Source organism: Scyliorhinus canicula, chromosome 16, assembly GCF_902713615.1.
Source record: "Scyliorhinus canicula chromosome 16, sScyCan1.1, whole genome shotgun sequence".
Taxonomy (NCBI): domain Eukaryota; kingdom Metazoa; phylum Chordata; class Chondrichthyes; order Carcharhiniformes; family Scyliorhinidae; genus Scyliorhinus; species Scyliorhinus canicula.
Genome location: NC_052161.1, coordinates 1,820,705 through 1,843,368, shown reverse-complemented (window position 1 = coordinate 1,843,368; position 22,664 = coordinate 1,820,705). Strand labels below are relative to the sequence as shown.

The 22,664-nt window shown below is 53.4% G+C and overlaps 1 protein-coding gene across 1 annotated transcript in view; it reads left to right on the top strand.

Moving 5' to 3' along the window:
* Window positions 1-22,664, top strand: part of cfap43 (cilia and flagella associated protein 43) — a 273,825-nt gene that overhangs the window by 178,473 nt on the left and 72,688 nt on the right. Inside the window, 5 exon segments of the mRNA XM_038822192.1 lie at window positions 607-732; window positions 4,479-4,583; window positions 4,759-4,875; window positions 6,949-7,152; window positions 19,269-19,475. Of these exon segments, the coding sequence (XP_038678120.1) occupies window positions 607-732; window positions 4,479-4,583; window positions 4,759-4,875; window positions 6,949-7,152; window positions 19,269-19,475 (759 nt within the window).

The window sequence follows — 22,664 nt, the reverse complement described above, 5'->3', positions numbered from 1 at the left end:
TGATGGTGAACCGTGTTCCTGAACCACTGAAATCCTGAGGTGTAGGTACACCCACAGTGCTGTTAGGGAGGGAGCTCCAGGGCGTTGCCCCAGCGACAGTGAAGGAACAGCCAATATATTTCCAAGTCAGGATGATGAGTGGGTAATTCAGATTAAATGTGAATATCCCGGATTCAGATTTTAAATGTTTTAGTTGCCATTGCAAAGTCTTTGCCTTCGATTCCTCTCTAGCTCACTGTGGGCCAATAGCTGTCTAGCCCTGGTCATGGCATAGATCAGGACACAGTGCTGAAATCTCTGTCTTCACCTACATGATAGATCTGTCAGAACTGTCTGTCAATGATACACTTGAAGCAGCCAGCTTGTAGCTGTGTCCAAGGTGAGCTCTCATTTCTAGGCACTTTTTCAGCCGTTACTGGAGAGAATAGTCTGACGATCTTGTTGATGGATTAGGAACTGTTTACTGACCCAACTTCCTGAATCAGAAGCCATAGAAACTAGGGCACCAAATTCAAATTGGGAACCAAAATGACACTGGATACCAGTGGGAGGGGTGTTATACTAACTAACTCTCACAGTTAATGATATCTGTTTCATTTTCCTTAGATAAAGAGGATGATATTGGAAAATGAGACTGTACCTGAGATTGAGCGATTAGATAAGCATGAGTTTAACCTTGATCTGAAGGAACAGAAACGGCTGCACGGTGAGGGAGAGGAAAAGGTGGCCAAGGTGAGTCTCAGAGACAATGATCTCTGCTCAGATTTTAACATAGAGAATGTTGTTGTAGTGACACTGAATGGATAAAGTCAAATAATCTGATCAGCATTTGCTTCTTGATTTGAAATCCTTGTTTTTATTTATAAATTTAGATTACCCAATTATTTTTTCCAATTAAGGGGCAATTTAGCGTGGCCAATCCACCTACTCTGCACATTTTGTTTGGGTTGTGGGGGCGAAACCCACGCAGACACGGGGAGAACGTGCAAACTCCACACGGACAGTGACCCAGAGCCGGGATCGAACCTGGGACCTCAGCGCCGTGAGGCGGTTGTGCTAACCACTAGGCCACCGTGCTGCCCTGAAATCTTTGTTAACAGTGTGATAACAACCTTACTTTACACATAATGTGGCCACTTTGATGTGTTTTCACATTGAAACCCAGGCGGGCGTCCTGGACAGCGGTGGGTTATTATCTTGGGAAACTCCACAACAATTGGTGGTCTTTGCAAAGATTGATTGCCTTCAATCTGTGATTCTAATATTTTCTACCTCCCATTTGGCATCCTCCTCACCTCACCTCACCTCGTGACTCACTTGGTATGAAGGACATAATATGAATGTGAGCTTTGTGTTTGCTGCAAAGGGGAATCTGTCTCATTCTACTGAATCTTCATTTAATAGTGAGAAGTCTTACAACAGGTTAAAATCCAATAGGTTTGTTTGGAATCATTAGCTTTCGGACTGAAGCTCCTTCATCAGGTGAGTCTGCAAGGTTTTCATCCACTCACCTGAGGAAGGAGAGGTACCCCGAAAGCTAATGATTCCAAACAAACCTGTTGAACTTTAACCTGGTGTTGTGAGACTTCTTACTGTGCCCACCCCAGTCCAACACCGGCATCTCCACCTCCTGGCTACCATCTTCATTTAATGTCCAACAAGGAACAAGTTTGAAATATTGAAACCTGTATTCTTTCTGATTTTCCTGAGTAAGACCATCATGAATTGTGATTACTGCATAACCCTTTATGACAGGAACATTTGGTGAAATTCAGCAATTTGTTTATGCATTCATTGGATGTGAGCATCACTGGCAAAGACAGCATTTATTAGCCATCTCTAAATGTCCTTGAGCAGACGAACCACCTTCTTTGAACCACTGCAGTCCCTGAGATGAAGACATTCCCACAGTGCTGTCAGGTCGAGTATTCCAGAATTTTGAGATTGTGACGATGAAGGAACACAGATATATTTCCAAGTCAGGATGGTATATGGTAGAGAACTAGGAGTGGCAATGTGCCTGCTGCCCTCTTTTATGTGACTTATTCATCAGAGATAATTATCAATAATCCACTTGAAGTTATTGCAATAGAAACTTAAGTCTGAAAAGTATACATTACAGAAGAAGTTAAATTAAAAACTAAGTGAAGGGTTATGTGCAATAATGATCTCATCTCTGAGTTTTGTATGTCTGATTATTTGAGTTGTGTATCTAGTTATGTGATCAGTGGGCTCTGAAATATACAAGTCAGATGTGTCTATTTGCAGTGAAGGAACAGCCAAGATATTTCTAAGTCAGGATGGTGAGTTGATCATTCAGATTTAATGTGAATATCGCTGATTCAGATTTTAAATGTTTAGTTGCCAGATGGTTACATGTGTTGAGAATGAGAGATTTTATGATCCACTGAAGGACTGGTAACATTTAAAAGTCCAAATAACTTGTTTTAACCAATAGAACGATGCCACAAAATTTTATTTTTTTAACAAAACACAAATTTTAATGGGTAGAAAAGACTTGTAAAAACAAGCATTATTAATTTTCCAATATGGTTTATAACTATGCACCTTGTGCACTCAGGTGTACATCTTCCGCCAAGAATTCTTTCCAAAGTCAAATCAATCTGAAAGTTACTAATTTCTGTCGCGACCATCCATCAGTATGGATAGTGCTCTGGAGAATTCTCCTCAATTCCAACTATCCAAAGAGGTCAAATGTACATTTACCATAACTTGATTATGGAAGTCCCTTATCCTGGTTAATTTTCAATTCTTCCAAACTAATTCAGCTGATTTTGCAAAAGCTGACAGTGAGGGCCACTGCAGATTCTCCCACTAGCTTCAAGCTAGACAATTTAACAGATTGTGTTCTCTCACAAGATTCAAACTGAGATTAAGCCTCCACCATGTTAGTTTTTTTAACTCTGATTACAATGCAGGTCTATCTAACTAATTTACTCTGGCTAACTTTTAGTAAGCTGCAAACTGCACCAGGTCCAAGCTGCAACTAAACACCTCTCCCAGCAAGGCCCAGATCAATTGAAACCAGGGAACTTTCCTCAGTTTCATCCATCTCCATAACAATGTAGCATGCTCTGGGATGCCCTTAAACTGACCTTTAGGTTAATTATCATTAATTGACAATTTTGTCTTTGATTGGATGAAGTAAATGGGTTTTACAAGCTTTCAGAGCATATTGATTGCTGAACTAATTTAACTCCATTTCCCAAAGCAAAAGCTCCACTCTGGACTGCTATTATTATAAGCTTTGCAGATATTGTGGCTGGATTCTCCGTTTCAGCGGCTGACTGGCGGCGCCAGCGGAGTATGTGTGTCTTTTACAATCCAAATCATCGTGAAACCCACGCCAATTCCAGTACCGGTGAGCGCTAGCACTGGCATCGGGTGAAACTCCCGCCTTCAGCATCAAAAATGGCCGGGACCTGGGCCGCGCATGCGCACGGCTGGCGGCCTGCAGTGGTCGCGCCATACAACATGGCGCCGGCCGTGTGCCGACCCAACCCGCCATCAGTGACCCCATAGCCCACTCCCAGGTCACACCCTGGTCACACCCCACCAGTACCCCCAGCCCTTGCAGAAACCCCCCAGCCAGTGGCAGGGAGCCCAGCCGAGTGTGGCAGCACTGGTCACAGTCTGCAGCCGCCAAGGCGGGTTCCCACATGGCTGAGACCACACGTGGTCCCGCACCATTGGGAACTTGGCCCATCGGGGCGGAGCATCACGGGAGGGCCAGCCGATGACGCACCAACACCATTGAAACGGCATGCCTGCGTGACATTTCGGAGGGGGCGGAGCATGTCTGATCGGCATCAAACTGGTGCCGGCCCCGATTTGGGCGTCGGAGCCCATTTCCCGCCCCATCACCGAACATGATTTTGGTGTCGAGAACGGAGAATCTCGTACCCATGTCTTCAGCTCACAGAGAGGTCAGAAACATGTCTGGAGACAGAACAAGAGAATGTTTAACTTGCACTGGTAGCTTGCACCATCTTATAAAGTCAAAAGTATAAAAGTTGGAGTGACAACACATTTGAATGTTCTGAGCTGGAAATCTTTACTGACTGGTCCAAATATTCAGTAAATCTCAGGCTGTGATCTGTCGCTTTCATCCTTCACTTGCTTCTGTCACCACCTATCAAACTTTCCTCTGAATTTGGTGATACCATCAGCAACCATCCTCTTTCCTGTCCCTCTACATCACACTATTATTGCATCCGGCCCCTGGTTAAAGTGTCAGCAGATCTACAAGTTAGATAATTGTTTAGCTTTCTCCTTACGATGGAAGTGCTGCATCATTGGGTAGGTTTGCATGGCTTCCCTGGGTGAGAAGCATTTCCAACGCTCTGGAAACTTCAGCAGGGATGGATGAAACTGCCATTTACTCTGCAATGTGTCCCCTGCACAATGGAAAATTCTGATGACCCGTTCACTGAGTGAAGTTTAATTCATGCCCATAGGTTCGTGAGACAATTGAGATGGAAAACATTGCAAACCAGTACCTTTGTGAGGTGATAAAGAGAGAATGCTGGGACAATATGGCTGTGAAGGGTCGAACGTTGGAGGTAATGAACTGAAACTCAGCAGTTAATTGTTTCAAAGCTGTAGGGTCAGGGTTGAAATTGAGCCCAGGCCGCAGGAAGGAAGGGTTAGAGTAACGGGGAGAAAGGCTCAACTTGGAGCGTCACGGTACCAGAAGGAGGCTTTTCGCTATCTCTGAAGTTCTTTGTATCTCTTCAGGCCTTCTTTTCAGGATTGGCGGTGACCAATTACCCAATGAGGGAACGCAGTGGCCAGGAGTTGGAGCTTCTCAGGAAGATCACGCAGCAGAGGACAATTGAACTGATTGACCTGAAGGTATTCTTCCCTTTTGCCAGTGAGATTTAATCGAGCGTTGAGCTCGCTGAAAGTAAGATATGCCAGTGGGCTCGGAGATTCTAACGTGGTGCTTTATATTTGGGAATACCTGTAGCACAGGCTGACCTGGAGGTCCTCGGTTTCAGAGACATAACACTTACAGAATGTCCAGAGAGAGTCTCCAAATATTGGAACTGCAGCTTAGAACATAATTATATTAAAGATAAACACAGCAAGAGAGATATAGAAGTATGTTGTTTAGAATACGCAGTCTCGATTCTCCTAATAACTTTATGTTAATCTCGGATGTGAGTGTCACTGGAAAGCTCGGCATTTATTGCCATCTCTAATTGTCTTCAAGAAGGTAGAGGTGAGCGCTGTCGGGCGCCTTGAACTGCTACAGCTGTAGGTACACCCACTGTGCTGCTGGGGCAGGCTTGCCAGGATTTTTACACAGCAACAGTGTGTGGTGAATGTGATTCACACCGGATTATAATCTGTGTATACATGTGTCTATATTGTAAGTGCAGTTGCACTACCTGACCACCAGGGGGAGTAGCTCTGGGAATGCGCGAGAATTGTACTGAGCTTCTCCCTTGGCTCCGCCCAGGACTCCTCCCCCTGGAGCTGCTGTATAAAGATCAGTGCCACATGGTCAGCCGGCCAGTTCACCGAAAGTTCAATGGCTAACCGGCTGGCTCTGTTGTGAGTATATTAAAACCGCTATTCTAATCCTACAAGCACGTGTCCGTAGAATTGTTGGTTCCAACACAGTGCATGAATGGTGTGTGGCTTGGAGGAAACTTGCTCTTGGTCATGTTTCCATATGTCTGCTGCTCTTGTCCTTCTGAGTTGTAGCACAGGTTTGGAAGATGCTGCCGAAGGAAGCTTGGGGAGTTGTTGCAGTGAATCTTGTATGTGGTATACACGGCTGCCCCTGTGCGCGAGTAGTGGAAGGCGTTAATGTTTAAAGGGATGGATTGGGGTGCCAGTCAAGTGGGCGGCTTTGTCCTGAATAGTGTTGAGATTCTTGAGTGTTGTCAGAACCGCACTCATCCAGGAAAGTGGAGAGTATTCCATCAGGTACCTAACTTATACCTTGTAAATGGTGAACAGGCTTTGGGTAGTCAGGAAGCGAGTTATTTGGGACAGAATTGCCAGGGTTACATGGCTGTCATGGTGGAACAGCTCATTACTGTAAGAAGTCTTACAACACCAGGTTAAAGTCCAACAGGTTTGTTTCAAACACAAGCTTTCGGAGCATTGCTCCTTCCTCAGGTGAATGGCGAGGATACCTCGCCATTCACCTGAAGAAGGAGCCGTGCTCCGAAAGCTCATGTTTGAAACAAACCTGTTGGACTTTAACCTGGTGTTGTAAGACTTCTTACTGTGCTCACCCCAGTCCAACGCCGGCATCTCCACATCACAGCTCATTGGGCAGCACGGTAGCATGGTGGTTAGCATAAATGCTTCACAGCTCCAGGGTCCCAGGTTCGATTCCCGGCTGGGTCACTGTCTGTGCGGAGTCTGCACGTCCTCCCCGTGTGTGCGTGGGTTTCCTCCGGGTGCTCCGGTTTCCTCCCACAGTCCAAAGATGTGCGGGTTAGGTGGATTGGCCATGCTAAATTGCCGGTAGTGTCCTAAAAAGTAAGGTTAAACTAAGGTTGTTAGGTTACGGGTATAGGGTGGATACGTGGGTTTGAGTAGGGTGATCATGGCTCGGCACAACATCGAGGGCCGAAGGGCCTGTTCTGTGCTGTACTGTTCTATGTTCTATTACTGTAACACTGAATGGTTGGGTGTAGGTTTATGTCTCTGATTGTCATAGAGACAGAGAGCAGAGTGTACATTTCTTCCTGATTGAGATAAAAGGACACTTCCAGCCAGTATCACAAACTGAAGGGTTCCTCTAGTGCACAATGCCTGGCAATGTGTCAAATGCCTGTCTTTAGAGCCAGTGAGGAGCTATTGGGAGAGGTGAGGAGGATATGGATTAAGTTGCGAAGCATCAACACTCAATGATGGAAAAAGGGGATTGAGAATAATCGGTCTTTGTCCTCTCTGAACTTCTAGGCTCGGAAAGATATTGTTGAGACCCCACCTAAGAAAGATGAGAAGGAAGATGAAGAGGCAGAGGATGAAGACTCGAAGGAGGAAGAGAACACGGCATTGAAAGGCAGCCTGAGCTGTCAGTACGGTGTGGTAAATCGTTACTTATACAAACAGTTAGATCTGCACACTAAGGATGAAAAGATTAATCAGATCATCCTGTTACAGGTGAGAAAACCTTGTTCAATATATTTAAACACAAAAATCCTGCTAGAACAGCCTTGTCCAACCTTTCAGCGTGGGTGGGTGGGGCATATTTATACTCACTGAAGGGGCCGATTTCAGAAAAATACATCAATTTCAAAAAGTGGTTGACTCTGATGAAGAGAAACAACTTGCTGATCACACATAAAACTTAATCTTTTTTAAATGAGTAATAAAAATAATCATGAGCGTGTAAAAGGGTCTGTGTGTGTCTGACTCATTCCCAATCTCGGGTTGTTCACTCACTCCCCCACCCCCACTCTGACAGTGGGTCAGGGTGTTGTCACCACCCCTTGGACTGGTACGCAGTCAATTCCAGCCTCACCTGCCCCACAGACACAACAAAGGGGGAGTTAGATTTATATTAATGCCCGTCCGTGCCTTTGGTTGAGTTCCATTGACCACAGGCACGGGGTTTGTAAATGTAAACCCAAATGACTGTTTATTAACCCCACAAATGTGAGGTTATCCATTTTGGGAGGAATAACAGCAAAAGGGATTATTATTTAAATGATAAAATATTAAAGCATGCTGCTGTGCAGAGAGACCTGGGTGTGCTAGTGCATGAGTCACAGAAAATTGGTTTACAGGTGCAACAGGTGATTAAGAAGGCAAATGGAATTTTGTCCCACATTGCTCGAGGGATGGAGTTTAAGACTAGGGAGGTTATGTTGCAATTGTATAAGGTGTTAGTGAGGCCACACCTGGAGTATTGTGTTCAGTTTTGGTCTCCTTACCTGAGAAAGGACGTACTGCGCTGGATGGTGTGCAGAGGAGATTCACTAGGTTAATCCCAGAGCTGAAGGGGTTGGATTACGAGGAGAGGTTGAGTAGACTGGGACTGTACTCATTGGAATTTAGAAGGATGAGGGGGGTTCTTATAGAAACATATAAAATTATGAAGGGAATAGATAGGATAGATGCGGGCAGGTTGTTTCCACTGGCGGGTGAAAGTAGAACTAGGGGGCATAGCCTCAAAATAAGGGGAAGTAGATTTTGGACTGAGTTTAGGAGGAACTTCTTCACCCAAAGGGTTGTGAATCTATGAAATTCCTTGCCCAGTGAAGCAGTTGAGGCTCCTTCATTACATGTTTTTAAGGTAAAGATAGATAGTTTTTTGAAGAATAAAGGGATTAAGGGTTATGGTGTTCGGGCCGGAAAGTGGAGCTGAGTCCATAAAAGATCAGCCATGATCTAATTGAATGGCGGAGCAGGCTCGAGGGGCCAGATGGCCGACTCCTGCTCCTAGTTCTTATGTCCTTATTATGATTATAATATTTTCAGTGATTATAATTAAATAGACAAAAAATACAACTGACTATCCACTGTACCCAACCCCCTCCCCGTTTCTAACCCCCCCACTCTCTTTACACACACTCATACACACACACGCACACACTCACACACAAACACAGACACACACTCACACACACACACTCACACACAATCACACAATCACAGACACACTCTCACACAAACACATACACACTCACACAGACACAGTCACACACACGCACACACACACACAATCACACACACACAGACACACGCAGTCATACACGCGCACACACTCACACAGACACACACACAGACGCACACGAACACAAACTCATATGCACACACACACACTCACACACACACTGACAACAAACCCAGAGGGAAAGGGTGATTGAGAGGTAAAGAAAATATAATAAAATAACAGGATAAGGATCTCTGATTCAGACGGGTGTTTCCCAGTTAGTTTCTTTCTCAGGGTTGGGCCTTCAGTCGGGTTCTTCCTTTTGCTTCAGTTTGTGATGATCGTCGCTGCAGCCTCACCGAGACAGCAGGTAAATTGGATTGGATTGGATTGGATTGGATTGGATTGGATTGGATTGGATTGGATTGGATTGGATTGGATTGGATTTGTTTATTGTCACGTGTACCGAGATACAGTGAGAAGTTTTTTTCTGCGAGCAGCTCATTAAGTACATGGGAAGAAAAGGGAATAAAAGAAAATACATAATAGGGCAACACAAGGTATACAATGTAACTACATAAGCATTGGCATCGGATGAAGCATACAGGGTGTAGTGTTAATGAGGTCAGTCCATAAGAGGGTCGTTTAGGAGTCTGGTGACAGTGGGGAAGAAGCTGTTTTTGAGTCTGTTCGTGCGTGTTCTCAGACTTCTGTATCTCCTGCCCGATGGAAGAAGTTGGAAGAGTGAGTAAGCCGGGTGGGAGGGGTCTTTGATTATACTGCCCGCTTTCCCCAGGCAGCGGGAGGTGTAGATGGGGTTAATGGATGGGAGGCAGGTTCGTGTGATGGACTGGGCGGTATTCACGACTCTCTGAAGTTTCTTGCGGTCCTGGGCCGAGCAGTTGCCATACCAGGCTGTGATGCAGCCAGATAGGATGCTTTCTATAGTGTATCTGTAAAAGTTGGTAAGGGTTAATGTGGACATGCCGAATTTCCTTAGTTTCCTGAGGAAGTATAGGCGCTGTTGTGCTTCTTGAAGTCGATGACCAGCCCTTTAGTTTTGCTGGCATTGAGGGAGAGATTGTTATCCCTACACCACTCCACTAGGTTCTCTATCTCCCTTCTGTATTCTGACTCGTCGTTATTCGAGATCCGGCCCACTATGGTCGTATCGTCAGCAAACTTGTAAATGGAGTTGGAACCAAATTTTGCCACGCAGTCGTGTTTACAGGGAGTAGAGTAGGGGGCTAAGTACGCAGCCTTGCGGGGCCCCGGTATTGAGGACTATTGTGGAGGAGGTGTTGGTGTTCATTCTTACTGATTGTGGTCTGTTGGTCAGAAAGTCGACGATCCAGTTGCAGAGTGGGGAGCCAAGTCCTAGGTTTTGGAGCTTTGATATGAGCTTGGCTGGGATTATGGTGTTGAAGGCGGAGCTGTAGTCAATAAATAGGAGTCTGATGTAGGAGTCCTTGTTGTCGAGATGCTCCAGGGATGAGTGTAGGGCCAGGGAAATGGCATCTGATGTAGACCGGTTGCGATGGTATGTGAATTGCAATGGATCAAGGCGTTCCGGGAGTATGGAGGTGATGCGCTTCATGATCAACGTCTCAAAGCACTTCATTACGACTAAAGTCAGGGCCACCGGACGGTAGTATTTGAGGCACATTGCCTGGTTCTTTGGTACTGGTATGATGGTGGTCTTCTTGAAGCAGGTGGGGACCTCGGAGTGGAGTAGGGATAGGTTAAAGATGTCCGCAAACACCTCTGCCAGCTGGTCCACGCAGGCTCTGAGTGCACGACCAGGGATCCCGTCCGGGCCCATCGCCTTCCGTGGGTTCACTTTCAGGAAGGCCGATCTGACTTTGGAAGCTGTGATGGTGGGTATGGGTGAATTATGGGCTGCTGGGGCACTCGATAGCGGATTGTTGGTTATCTGCTCGAACCGAGCATAGAATGCATTGAGTTCATCGGGGAGGGGTGCGCTGCTGCCAGAGATACTGCTCGGCTTCGCTTTGTAGCCCGTTATGTTGTTTAGTCCTTGCCACAACCGCCGAGAGTCTGTCTGTGACTCTAGCTTAGTTTGATATTCTCTCTTGGCATCTCGGATGGCTTTGCGGAGGTCGTACCTGGATTTCTTGTATAGGACAGGGTCGTCTGCCTTGAACGCCTCAGATCTGTCCTTCAGTAGGGAGTCAATCTCGCGGTTGAGCCATGGTTTCCGGTTGGGGAACGTACGTACTGCTTTCTTTGGCACGCAGTCGTCCACACATTTGCTGATGAAGTCTGTGACGGTGGTAGCATACTTATTTAAGTTAGTCGCTGAGTTCTTAAATATGGACCAATCCACTGTCTCTAAGCAGTCACGTAAGAGCTCTTCTGTCTCCTCGGACCAGCACTGCACAACCTTCTTAGCTGGGTTCTCCCGCTTGAGTTTCTGCTTGTAAGCCGGGAGAAGGAGCACCGTCTTATGGTCTGATTTCCCAAAGTGCGGTCGGGGGATGGGACGGTAGGCGCCCTTGATTTTTGAGTAGCAGTGGTCAAGAGTGTTGTCCCCCTGATGGGACAGGAGATGTGCTGGTGGTATTTTGGCAGTGCACTCTTGAGGTTGGCCTTGTTGAAGTCTCCGGCCACGATGAACAAGGCCTCCGGGTGTTCTGATTTGTAGTTGTTTATAACTGTGTGCAGTTAGTCCAGCTCCTTCTTCACTTCTGCCTGGGGTGGGATGTAGACCGCTGTGATAATGGCTGAAGTGAGCAAGAGGGAGAAGCACGGGTCCTTTTCCTTCCGGGGTCTAGTGGCTTCTGACAGGTTCTCTCTGAAAATAACAGCTGGCAGGAACCAATTGCTGACTGTTGTCAGTCAGAACACTGTCCCTGACCAACCCACAGGCTGCCAGTTAGCCAATCGAATTTACTTCCTCCAAAACTGCTTCCTCCTAAAATTCACTCACTGGGATTCTCTCCCCCAGGCCCCACATCACGCTCTCTCCCCAGGCCCCACATAACGCTCTCTCCCCCAGGCCCCACGTCACCTTCTCTCCCCCAGGCCCCACATCACGCTCTCACCCCCAGGCCCCACATCACGCTCTCTCCCCCAGGCCCCGCATCACGCTCTCTCCCCCAGGCCCCACATCACGCTCTCTCCCCCAGGCCCCACATCACGCTCTCTCCCCCAGGCCCCACGTCACGCTCTCTCCCCCAGGCCCCACATCACGCTCTCTCCCCCAGGCCCCACGTCATGCTCTCTCCCCCAGGCCCCACATCACGCTCTCTCCCCCAGGCCCCACATCACGCTCTCTCCCCCAGGCCCCACATCACCTTCTCTCCCCCAGGCCCCGCATCACGCTCTCACCCCAGGCCCCACGTCATGCTCTCTCCCCCAGGCCCCACATCACGCTCTCTCCCCCAGGCCCCACATCACGCTCTCTCCCCCAGGCCCCACATCACCTTCTCTCCCCCAGGCCCCGCATCTCGCTCTCACCCCAGGCCCCACATCACGCTCTCTCCCCAGGCCCCACATAACGCCCTCTCCCCCAGGCCCCACATCACCTTCTCTCCCTCAGGCCCCACATCACGCTCTCTCCCCCAGGCCCCACATCACCTTCTCTCCCTCAGGCCCCACATCACGCTCTCTCCCCAGGCCCCACATCACCTTCTCTCCCCCAGGCCCCACATCACGCTCCCTCCCCCAGGCCCCACATCACCTTCTCTCCCTCAGGCCCCACATCACGCTCTCTCCCCCAGGCCCCACATCACGCTCTCTCCCCCAGGCCCCACATCACCTTCTCTCCCCCAGGCCCCACATCACGCTCTCTCCCCCAGGCCCCACATCACGCTCTCTCCCCCAGGCCCCACATCACGCTCTCTCCCCCAGGCCCCACATCACGCTCTCTCCCCCAGGCCCCACATCACGCTCTCTCCCCCAGGCCCCACATCACGCTCTCTCCCCCAGGCCCCACATCACCTTCTCTCCCCCAGGCCCCACATCACGCTCTCTCCCCAGGCCCCACATCACCATCTCTCCCCCAGGCCCCACATCATGCTCTCTCCCCAGGCCCCACATCACCTTCTCTCCCCCAGGCCCCACATCACGCTCTCTCTCCCAGGCCCCACATCACGCTCTCTCCCCCAGGCCCCACATCACGCTCTCTCCCCCAGGCCCCACATCACGCTCTCTCCCCCAGGCCCCACATCACCTTCTCTCCCTCAGGCCCCACATCACGCTCTCTCCCCAGGCCCCACATCACGCTCCCTCCCCCAGGCCCCACATCACGCTCTCACCCCCAGGCCCCACATCACGCTCTCTCTCCCAGGCCCCACATCACCTTCTCTCCCTCAGGCCCCACATCACGCTCTCACCCCAGGCCCCACATCACGCTCTCTCCCCAGGCCCCACATAACGCCCTCTCCCCCAGGCCCCACATCACCTTCTCTCCCTCAGGCCCCACATCACGCTCTCTCCCCCAGGCCCCACATCACGCTCTCTCCCCCAGGCCCCACATCACGCTCTCTCCCCCAGACCCCACATCACCTTCTCTCCCCCAGGCCCCACATCACGCTCTCTCCCCAGGCCCCACATCACGCTCTCTCCCCCAGGCCCCACATCACGCTCTCTCCCCCAGGCCCCACATCACCTTCTCTCCCCCAGGCCCCACATCACGCTCTCTCCCCCAGGCCCCACATCACGCTCTCTCCCCAGGCCCCACATAACGCCCTCTCCCCCAGGCCCCACATCACCTTCTCTCCCTCAGGCCCCACATCACGCTCTCTCCCCCAGGCCCCACATCACGCTCTCTCCCCCAGACCCCACATCACCTTCTCTCCCCCAGGCCCCACATCACGCTCTCTCCCCAGGCCCCACATCACGCTCTCTCCCCCAGGCCCCACATCACGCTCTCTCCCCCAGGCCCCACATCACCTTCTCTCCCCCAGGCCCCACATCACGCTCTCTCCCCCAGGCCCCACATCACGCTCTCTCCCCCAGGCCCCACATCACGCTCTCTCCCCAGGCCCCACATCACGCTCTCTCCCCCAGGCCCCACATCACGCTCTCTCCCCCAGGCCCCACATCACCTTCTCTCCCCCAGGCCCCACATCATGCTCTCTCCCCAGGCCCCACATCACCTTCTCTCCCCCAGGCCCCACATCACGCTCTCTCCCCCAGGCCCCACATCACCTTCTCTCCCTCAGGCCCCACATCACGCTCTCTCCCCAGGCCCCACATCACGCTCCCTCCCCCAGGCCCCACATCACGCTCTCACCCCCAGGCCCCACATCACGCTCTCATCCCCAGGCCCCACATCACCTTCTCTCCCCCAGGCCCCACATCACGCTCTCTCCCCCAGGCCCCACATCACGCTCTCTCCCCCAGGCCCCACATCACCTTCTCTCCCTCAGGCCCCACATCACGCTCTCTCCCCCAGGCCCCACATCACCTTCTCTCCCCCAGGCCCCACATCACGCTCTCTCCCCCAGGCCCCGCATCACGCTCTCTCCCTCAGGCCCCACATCACGCTCTCTCCCCCAGGCCCCACATCACCTTCTCTCCCCCAGGCCCCACATCACGCTCTCTCCCCCAGGCCCCACATCACGCTCTCTCCCCCAGGCCCCACATCACGCTCTCTCCCCAGGCCCCACATCACGCTCTCTCCCTCAGGCCCCACATCACGCTCTCTCCCTCAGGCCCCACATCACGCTCTCTCCCCCAGGCCCCGCATCACGCTCTCTCCCCAGGCCCCACATCACGCTCTCTCCCCAGGCCCCACATCACCTTCTCTCCCCCAGGCCCCACATCACGCTCTCTCCCTCAGGCCCCACATCACGCTCTCTCCCCCAGGCCCCACATCACCTTCTCTCCCCCAGGCCCCACATCACGCTCTCTCCCCAGGCCCCACATCACCTTCTCTCCCCCAGGCCCCACATCATGCTCTCTCCACAGGCCCCACATCACCTTCTCTCCCCCAGGCCCCACATCACGCTCTCATCCCCAGGCCCCACATCACGCTCTCTCCCCCAGGCCCCACATCACCTTCTCTCCCCCAGGCCCCACATCACGCTCTCTCCCCCAGGCCCCACATCACCTTCTCTCCCCCAGGCCCCACATCACGCTCTCTCCCACAGGCCCCACATCACCTTCTCTCCCCCAGGCCCCACATCACGCTCTCTCCCCAGGCCCCACATCACGCCCTCTCCCCCAGGCCCCACATCACCTTCTCTCCCTCAGGCCCCACATCACGCTCTCTCCCCCAGGCCCCACATCACGCTCTCTCCCCCAGGCCCCACATCACGCTCTCTCCCCCAGACCCCACATCACCTTCTCTCCCCCAGGCCCCACATCACGCTCTCTCCCCAGGCCCCACATCACGCTCTCTCCCCCAGGCCCAACATCACGCTCTCTCCCCCAGGCCCCACATCACCTTCTCTCCCCCAGGCCCCACATCACGCTCTCTCCCCAGGCCCCACATCACGCTCTCTCCCCCAGGCCCCACATCACGCTCTCTCCCCCAGGCCCCACATCACCTTCTCTCCCCCAGGCCCCACATCACGCTCTCTCCCCAGGCCCCACATCACCTTCTCTCCCCCAGGCCCCACATCGTGCTCTCTCCCCAGGCCCCACATCACCTCTCTCCCAGGCCCCACATCACGCTCTCTCCCCAGGCCCCACATCACGCTCTCTCCCCCAGGCCCCACATCACGCTCTCTCCCCCAGGCCCCACATCACGCTCTCTCCCCCAGGCCCCACATCACGCTCTCTCCCCCAGGCCCCACATCACCTTCTCTCCCTCAGGCCCCACATCACGCTCTCTCCCCAGGCCCCACATCACGCTCCCTCCCCCAGGCCCCACATCACGCTCTCACCCCCAGGCCCCACATCACCTTCTCTCCCCCAGGCCCCACATCACGCTCTCTCCCCCAGGCCCCACATCACGCTCTCACCCCCAGGCCCCGCAACACCGTGTCTCCCCCAGACCCCACTTCACCTTCTCTCTCCTAGGCCCCACATCACGCTCTCTCCCCCAGGCCCCACATCACGCCCTCTCCCCCAGGCCCCACATCACGCTCTCTCCCCCAGGCCCCACATCACCTTCTCTCCCCCAGGCCCCACATCACGCTCTCTCCCCCAGGCCCCACATCACGCTCTCTCCCTCAGGCCCCACATCACGCTCTCTCCCCAGGCCCCACATCACGCTCTCTCCCCAGGCCCCACATCACCTTCTCTCCCCCAGGCCCCACATCATGCTCTCTCCCCCAGGCCCCACATCACGCTCTCTCCCCCAGGCCCCACATCACGCTCTCTCCCCCAGGCCCCACATCACCTTCTCTCCCCCAGGCCCCACATCACGCTCTCTCTCCCAGGCCCCACATCGCCTTCTCTCCGCCAGGCCCCACATCACGCTCTCTCCCCAGGCCCCACATCACCTTCTCTCCCCCAGGCCCCACATCGCCTTCTCTCCCCCAGGCCCCACATCACGCTCTCTCCCCAGGCCCCACATCACGCTCTCACCCCCAGGCCCCACATCGCCTTCTCTCCCCCAGGCCCCACATCACGCTCTCTCCCCCAGGCCCCACATCACGCTCTCTCCCCCAGGCCCCACATCACGCTCTCTCCCCCAGGCCCCACATCACGCTCTCTCCCCCAGGCCCCACATCACGCTCTCTCCCCCAGGCCCCACATCACGCTCTCTCCCCCAGGCCCCACATCACGCTCTCTCCCCCAGGCCCCACATCACGCTCTCTCCCCCAGGCCCCACATCACCTGCTCTCCCTCAGGCCCCACATCACGCTCTCTCCCCAGGCCCCACATCACGCTCCCTGCCCAAGGCTCCACATCACGCTCTCACCCCCAGGCCCCACATCACCTTCTCTCCCCCAGGCCCCACATCACGCTCTCTCCCCCAGGCCCCACATCACGCTCTCACCCCCAGGCCCCGCAACACCGTGTCTCCCCCAGACCCCACTTCACCTTCTCTCTCCCAGGCCCCACATCACGCTCTCTCCCCCAGGCCCCACATCACGCTCTCTCCCCCAGGCCCCACATCACGCTCTCTCCCCCAGGCCCCACATCACCTTCTCTCCCCCAGGCCCCACATCACGCTCTCTCCCCCAGGCCCCACATCACGCTCTCTCCCTCAGGCCCCACATCACGCTCTCTCCCCAGGCCCCACATCACGCTCTCTCCCCAGGCCCCACATCACCTTCTCTCCCCCAGGCCCCACATCACGCTCTCTCCCCCAGGCCCCACATCACGCTCTCTCCCCCAGGCCCCACATCACGCTCTCTCCCCCAGGCCCCACATCACCTTCTCTCCCCCAGGCCCCACATCACGCTCTCTCCCCAGGCCCCACATCACCTTCTCTCCCCCAGGCCCCACATCATGCTCTCTCCCCAGGCCCCACATCACCTTCTCTCCCCCAGGCCCCACATCACGCTCTCTCCCCAGGCCCCACATCACGCTCTCTCCCCCAGGCCCCACATCACCTTCTCTCCCCCAGGCCCCACATCACGCTCTCTCCCAGGCCCCACATCGCCTTCTCTCCCCCAGGCCCCACATCACGCTCTCTCCCCAGGCCCCACATCACCTTCTCTCCCCCAGGCCCCACATCGCCTTCTCTCCCCCAGGCCCCACATCACGCTCTCTCCCCAGGCCCCACATCACGCTCTCTCCCTCAGGCCCCACATCACGCTCTCTCCCCCAGGCCCCACATCACGCTCTCTCCCCCAGGCCCCACATCACGCTCTCTCCCCCAGGCCCCACATCACGCTCTCTCCCCCAGGCCCCACATCACGCTCTCTCCCCCAGGCCCCACATCACGCTCTCTCCCCCAGGCCCCACATCACGCTCTCTCCCCCAGGCCCCACATCACCTTCTCTCCCTCAGGCCCCACATCACGCTCTCTCCCCCAGGCCCCACATCACGCTCTCTCCCCCAGGCCCCACATCACGCTCTCTCCCCCAGGCCCCACATCACGCTCTCTCCCCAGGCCCCACATCACGCTCCCTCCCCCAGGCCCCACATCACGCTCTCACCCCCAGGCCCCACATCACGCTCTCTCCCTCAGGCCCCACATCACGCTCTCTCCCCCAGGCCCCACATCACCTTCTCTCCCCCAAGCCCCACATCACGCTCTCACCCCCAGGCCCCGCAACACCGTGTCTCCCCCAGACCCCACATCACGCTCTCTCCCTCAGGCCCCACATCACGCTCCCTCCCCCAGGCCCCACATCACGCTCCCTCCCCCAGGCCCCACATCACGCTCCCTCCCCCAGGCCCCACATCACGCTCTCTCCCCCAGGCCCCACATCACCTTCTCTCCCTCAGGCCCCACATCACGCTCTCTCCCCAGGCCCCACATCACCTTCTCTCCCCCAGGCCCCACATCGCCTTCTCTCCCCCAGGCCCCACATCACGCTCTCTCCCCAGGCCCCACATCACCTTCTCTCCCCCAGGCCCCACATCGCCTTCTCTCCCCCAGGCCCCACATCACGCTCTCTCCCCCAGGCCCCACATCACGCTCTCACCCCCAGGCCCCACATCACGCTCTCACCCCCAGGCCCCACATCACGCTCTCTCCCCCAGGCCCCACATCACCTTCTCTCCCCCAAGCCCCACATCACGCTCTCACCCCCAGGCCCCGCAACACCGTGTCTCCCCCAGACCCCACATCATGCTCTCTCCCCCAGGCCCCACATCACGCTCTCTCCCCCAGGCCCCACATCACCTTCTCTCCCCCAGGCCCCACATCACGCTCTCTCCCCAGGCCCCACATCACGCTCCCTCCCCCAGGCCCCACATCACGCTCTCACCCCCAGGCCCCACATCACGCTCTCTCCCTCAGGCCCCACATCACCTTCTCTCCCCCAGGCCCCACATCACCTTCTCTCCCCCAAGCCCTACATCACGCTCTCACCCCCAGGCCCCGCAACACCGTGTCTCCCCCAGACCCCACATCACGCCCTCTCCCTCAGGCCTTGCAGCCAGCACCTCAACAGCTCTCTGGGTTACAGGATTCCACAGATTCACCACCCCCTGGGCAGCATCGTGATTAGCACTGTTGCCTCACAGTATCAGATACCCAGGTTATATTCCATGGTCACTGTCTGTGTGGAGTCTGAACGTTCTCCCCGTGTGTTCGTGGGCTTCCTCCGGGTGCTCCGGTTTCCTCCCACAGTCCAAAGATGTGCAGGTTGGATTGGCCATGATAAATTACCCCTTCGTGTCTCAGGATCTCCAGGTTAGGTTCCGGGAGACAGAGTGGGGGAGAAGGGAAGTGAAACTGGGTGGGGTGCTCTTTCAGAGGGTGGCTGCAGACTCGATGGGCTGAATGTCCTCCTTCTGTGCTGTCGGGATTCTATGATTCTCTGAGAGAAGGAATTCCTCCTCATCTCGGTGTTAAATGGGTGACCTGTTACTCTGAGATTAGCAGAAGATGTGCTGCCGATTCATTGAGTCGACAACAAGCCATGCGGCCAATCGAGGTTCCAAACCAAACTTTACCCTTTCTCGATATCCATGGTGAAACAGAGCAGCCTGTTCCTGCTCATCACCAAACCCACGGTTTTTGATCCACCCTTGCTGATGAGAAAGAAACCTGACATTTCATTGTTCATTTTCTGGTTTTAAGGATGTGATTTACAACATAAAAACCGCATTCAACAAGGAGTTTGACGCAACCTATAAGCAGAAAGAGGTGGAGATTGCCCGGGTGAAGGACAGAACTACGAGGATTAAAGAAATCTTGCAGCAGTTGGACATGTATGAGGAGGTCTGGCTGCCTACGATGAGTAACAAGGAGATGCCCGAGCGAGAGTTTGAAGTCCAGGATTCTGAGGTAACATCTGGACTGGAGTAGAACCAAACCACATCCTTAATTCATGCCATATCATTAACTGAATTATTCTCTCTGCAATTAGACTCATGGAAGGTTTATGTCACGGAACGAGGCCACTCGGCCCATCGTGTCACTCGGCCAATCGAGGCCACTCGGCCCATTAATGGCCTTACTTCCACTCCTATGTCTTATGGTCTTATAGGGGGTAAATTCAGAACAGAAATGCGGAGACATTTCTTCAGCCAGAGAGTGGTGGGCCTGTGGAATTCATTGCCGCGGAGTGCAGTGGAGGCCGGGACGCTAAATGGCTTCAAGGCAGAGATAGATAAATTCTTGATGTTGCGAGGAATTAAGGGCTACGGGGAGAATGCTGGTAGGTGGAGTTGAAATGCCCATCAGCCATGATTGAATGGCGGAGTGGACTCGATGGGCCGAATGGCCTTACTTCCACTCCTATGTCTTATGGTCTTATGGTGTCTGTGCTGTCTGAACAAACAAGCCCCCACTTTCCAGTGTTTGCTCTGTAACCCTGCCGGTTACACCTAAGGCATAAATCCAGGTGCCTTTCCAATCAGCTGAGGGGGTTGTGATTCCAAAGTGGATCTGGGTCGAAAAACACGGGGGGTGGGGTGAGATTCTCCGTTAGCCAACTCCAAAATCGGGGCGTGTGATTGGGCGGAGGCTAGCTTCCGACTCCAGAATCGGGGTGTGCGATTGGGCGGAGGCTAGCTTCCGGCTCCAAAATCGGGGCGTGCGATTGGGCGGAGGCTAGCTTCCGGCTCCAGAATCGGGGCGTGCGATTGGGCGGAGGCTAGCTTCCGACTCCAGAATCGGGGCGTGTGATTGGGCGGAGGCTAGCTTCCGACTCCAAAATCGGGGCGTGTGATTGGGCGGAGGCTAGCTTCCGGCTCCAAAATCGGGGCGTGTGATTGGGCGGAGGCTAGCTTCCGACTCCAGAATCGGGGCGTGTGATTGGCCGGAGGCTAGCTTCCGACTCCAAAATTACAGCAGGTGCCGGTTTGATGCCAAATAGTGATGCTCTGTCATCTCAAGAACAGCTTCAATGTGGCACACGCCACGTGTACGTTAAACACCGTTTGTATATCATTCGTGGGTCCCCCTACGATTCTCCGCCTCTGATGGGCCGAGTTCCCGACGGTGTGGTCCATGCGTGCTCTCAAACATCATGAACCTGGCGTGTGGGCTGCTGAGAGAGAGAGAGAGGGCGTATGGACAGTGTCCAGGACCGCCATACTTCACTGACAGCCGTGCCGCTGTCTGGGGGGCTTCTGCCAGGGCTGGGGGGAGTAGTGGGGCTTGGCCAGGAGGTGGGCTGTGGGATCGGGGTGGACGGGCACGGAACACCATTACCGCAGCTGGCAGGGCAGCCAAATCTTTCTACTTTAAATCTAAGTCACCACCCTCTCTGCTGAAGTAAACAAGCCCTTCCCATCCTCGATCCAGGCCCCTCACAATTTCCTGCATCTCAATCTAATCTCCCCTCAGCCTCCTCTGCTCCAGGCAGAACAACCCCAGTCTGTCCAATCTTTCCTCATAGCTGCAATTTCCCAGTCCTGGCAACATTCTCACTAATCTCCTCTGGACCCTCTCGAATGCTCTTACATCCTTTCAGCAATGAGGTGGTCAGAACTGCACACAATACTCTAGCTGTGGCCTAACCAACGTTTTATACAATTTCAGCATAACCTCCCTCCTCTTAAATCCTGTCTGTGCCGCGGCTGATAAAGGATTCCATTTACCATCTCATCAACCTGCCCTGTCACCGTCAGAGATCTGTGGCCATTCAATCCCCAATGTCCCTCACTTCCCATACACCTCTCAGTATCCTCCCATTTATTGTGTATTCCTTTGCCTTGTCCGACCTCTCGAAATTCATCACCTCACACTTCTCTGGATTGAATTTGCCACTTCCCTGCTCACCTGACCAGTCCATTGAAACCTTCCTGCAGTCTCCAGCAATCGCTATCATCCACACAGCTAATTTCTGTGTTGTCTGCAAACTTCTTTATCATTCTGCATACATTTGCATCCGAATCAGTAATATCGCCCTCAAAAAGCAGCGGATGGCGTACTGGGCCCTGCGGAACCCCACTGAAAACAGCCTTCCAGTCATAAAAACATCCAAAGACAATTACCCTTTGTTTCCTGCCACGAGGCCAATTCTAAATCCAGCTCATTCTGAATACATTCCCCTGGATCCCACAGACCTTTCATAAGAACTAGGAGCAGGAGTAGGCCAATTGGCCCCTCGGGCCTGCTCTGCCATTTAATGAGATCATGGCTGATCTTTTGTGGATGTAGCTCTACTTTCCGGCCCGAACACCATAACCCTTAATCCCTTTATTCTTCAAAAAACTATCTATCTTCACCTTAAAAACATTTAATGAAGGAGCCTCAACTGCTTCACTGGGCAAGGAATTCCATAGATTCACAACCCATTGGGTGAAGAAGTTCCTCCTAAACTCAGTCCTAAATCTACTTCCCCTTATTTTGAGGCTATGCCCCCTAGTTCTGCTGTCACCCGCCAGTGGAAACAACCTGCCCACATCTATCCTATCTATTCCCTTCATAATTTTAAATGTTTCTATAAGATCCCCCCTCATCCTTCTAAATTCCAACGAGTACAGTCCCAGTCTACTCAACCTCTCCTCATAATCCAACCCCTTGAACTCTGGGATTAACCTAGTGAATCTCCTCTGCACACCCTCCAGCGCCAGTACGTCCTTTCTCAAGTAAGGAGACCAAAACTGAACACAATACTCCAGGTGTGGCCGCACTAACACCTTACACAATTGCAGCATAACCTCCCTAGTCTTAAACTCCATCCCTCTAGCAATGAAGGACAAAATTCCATTTGCCTTCTTAATCACCTGTTGCATCTGTAAACCAACTTTCTGTGACTCATGCACGAGCACACCCAAGTCTTTCTGAACAGCGGCATGCTTTAATATTTTATTGTTTAAATAATAATCCCGTTTGCTGTTATTCCTACCACAATGGATAACCTCACATTTGTCAACATTGTATTCCATTTGCCAGACCCTAGCCCATTCACTTAACCTATCCAAATCCCTCTGCAGACTTCCAGTATCCTCTGCACTTTTCGCTTTACCACTCATCTTAGTGTCATCTGCAAACTTGGACACATTGCCCTTGGTCCCCAACTCC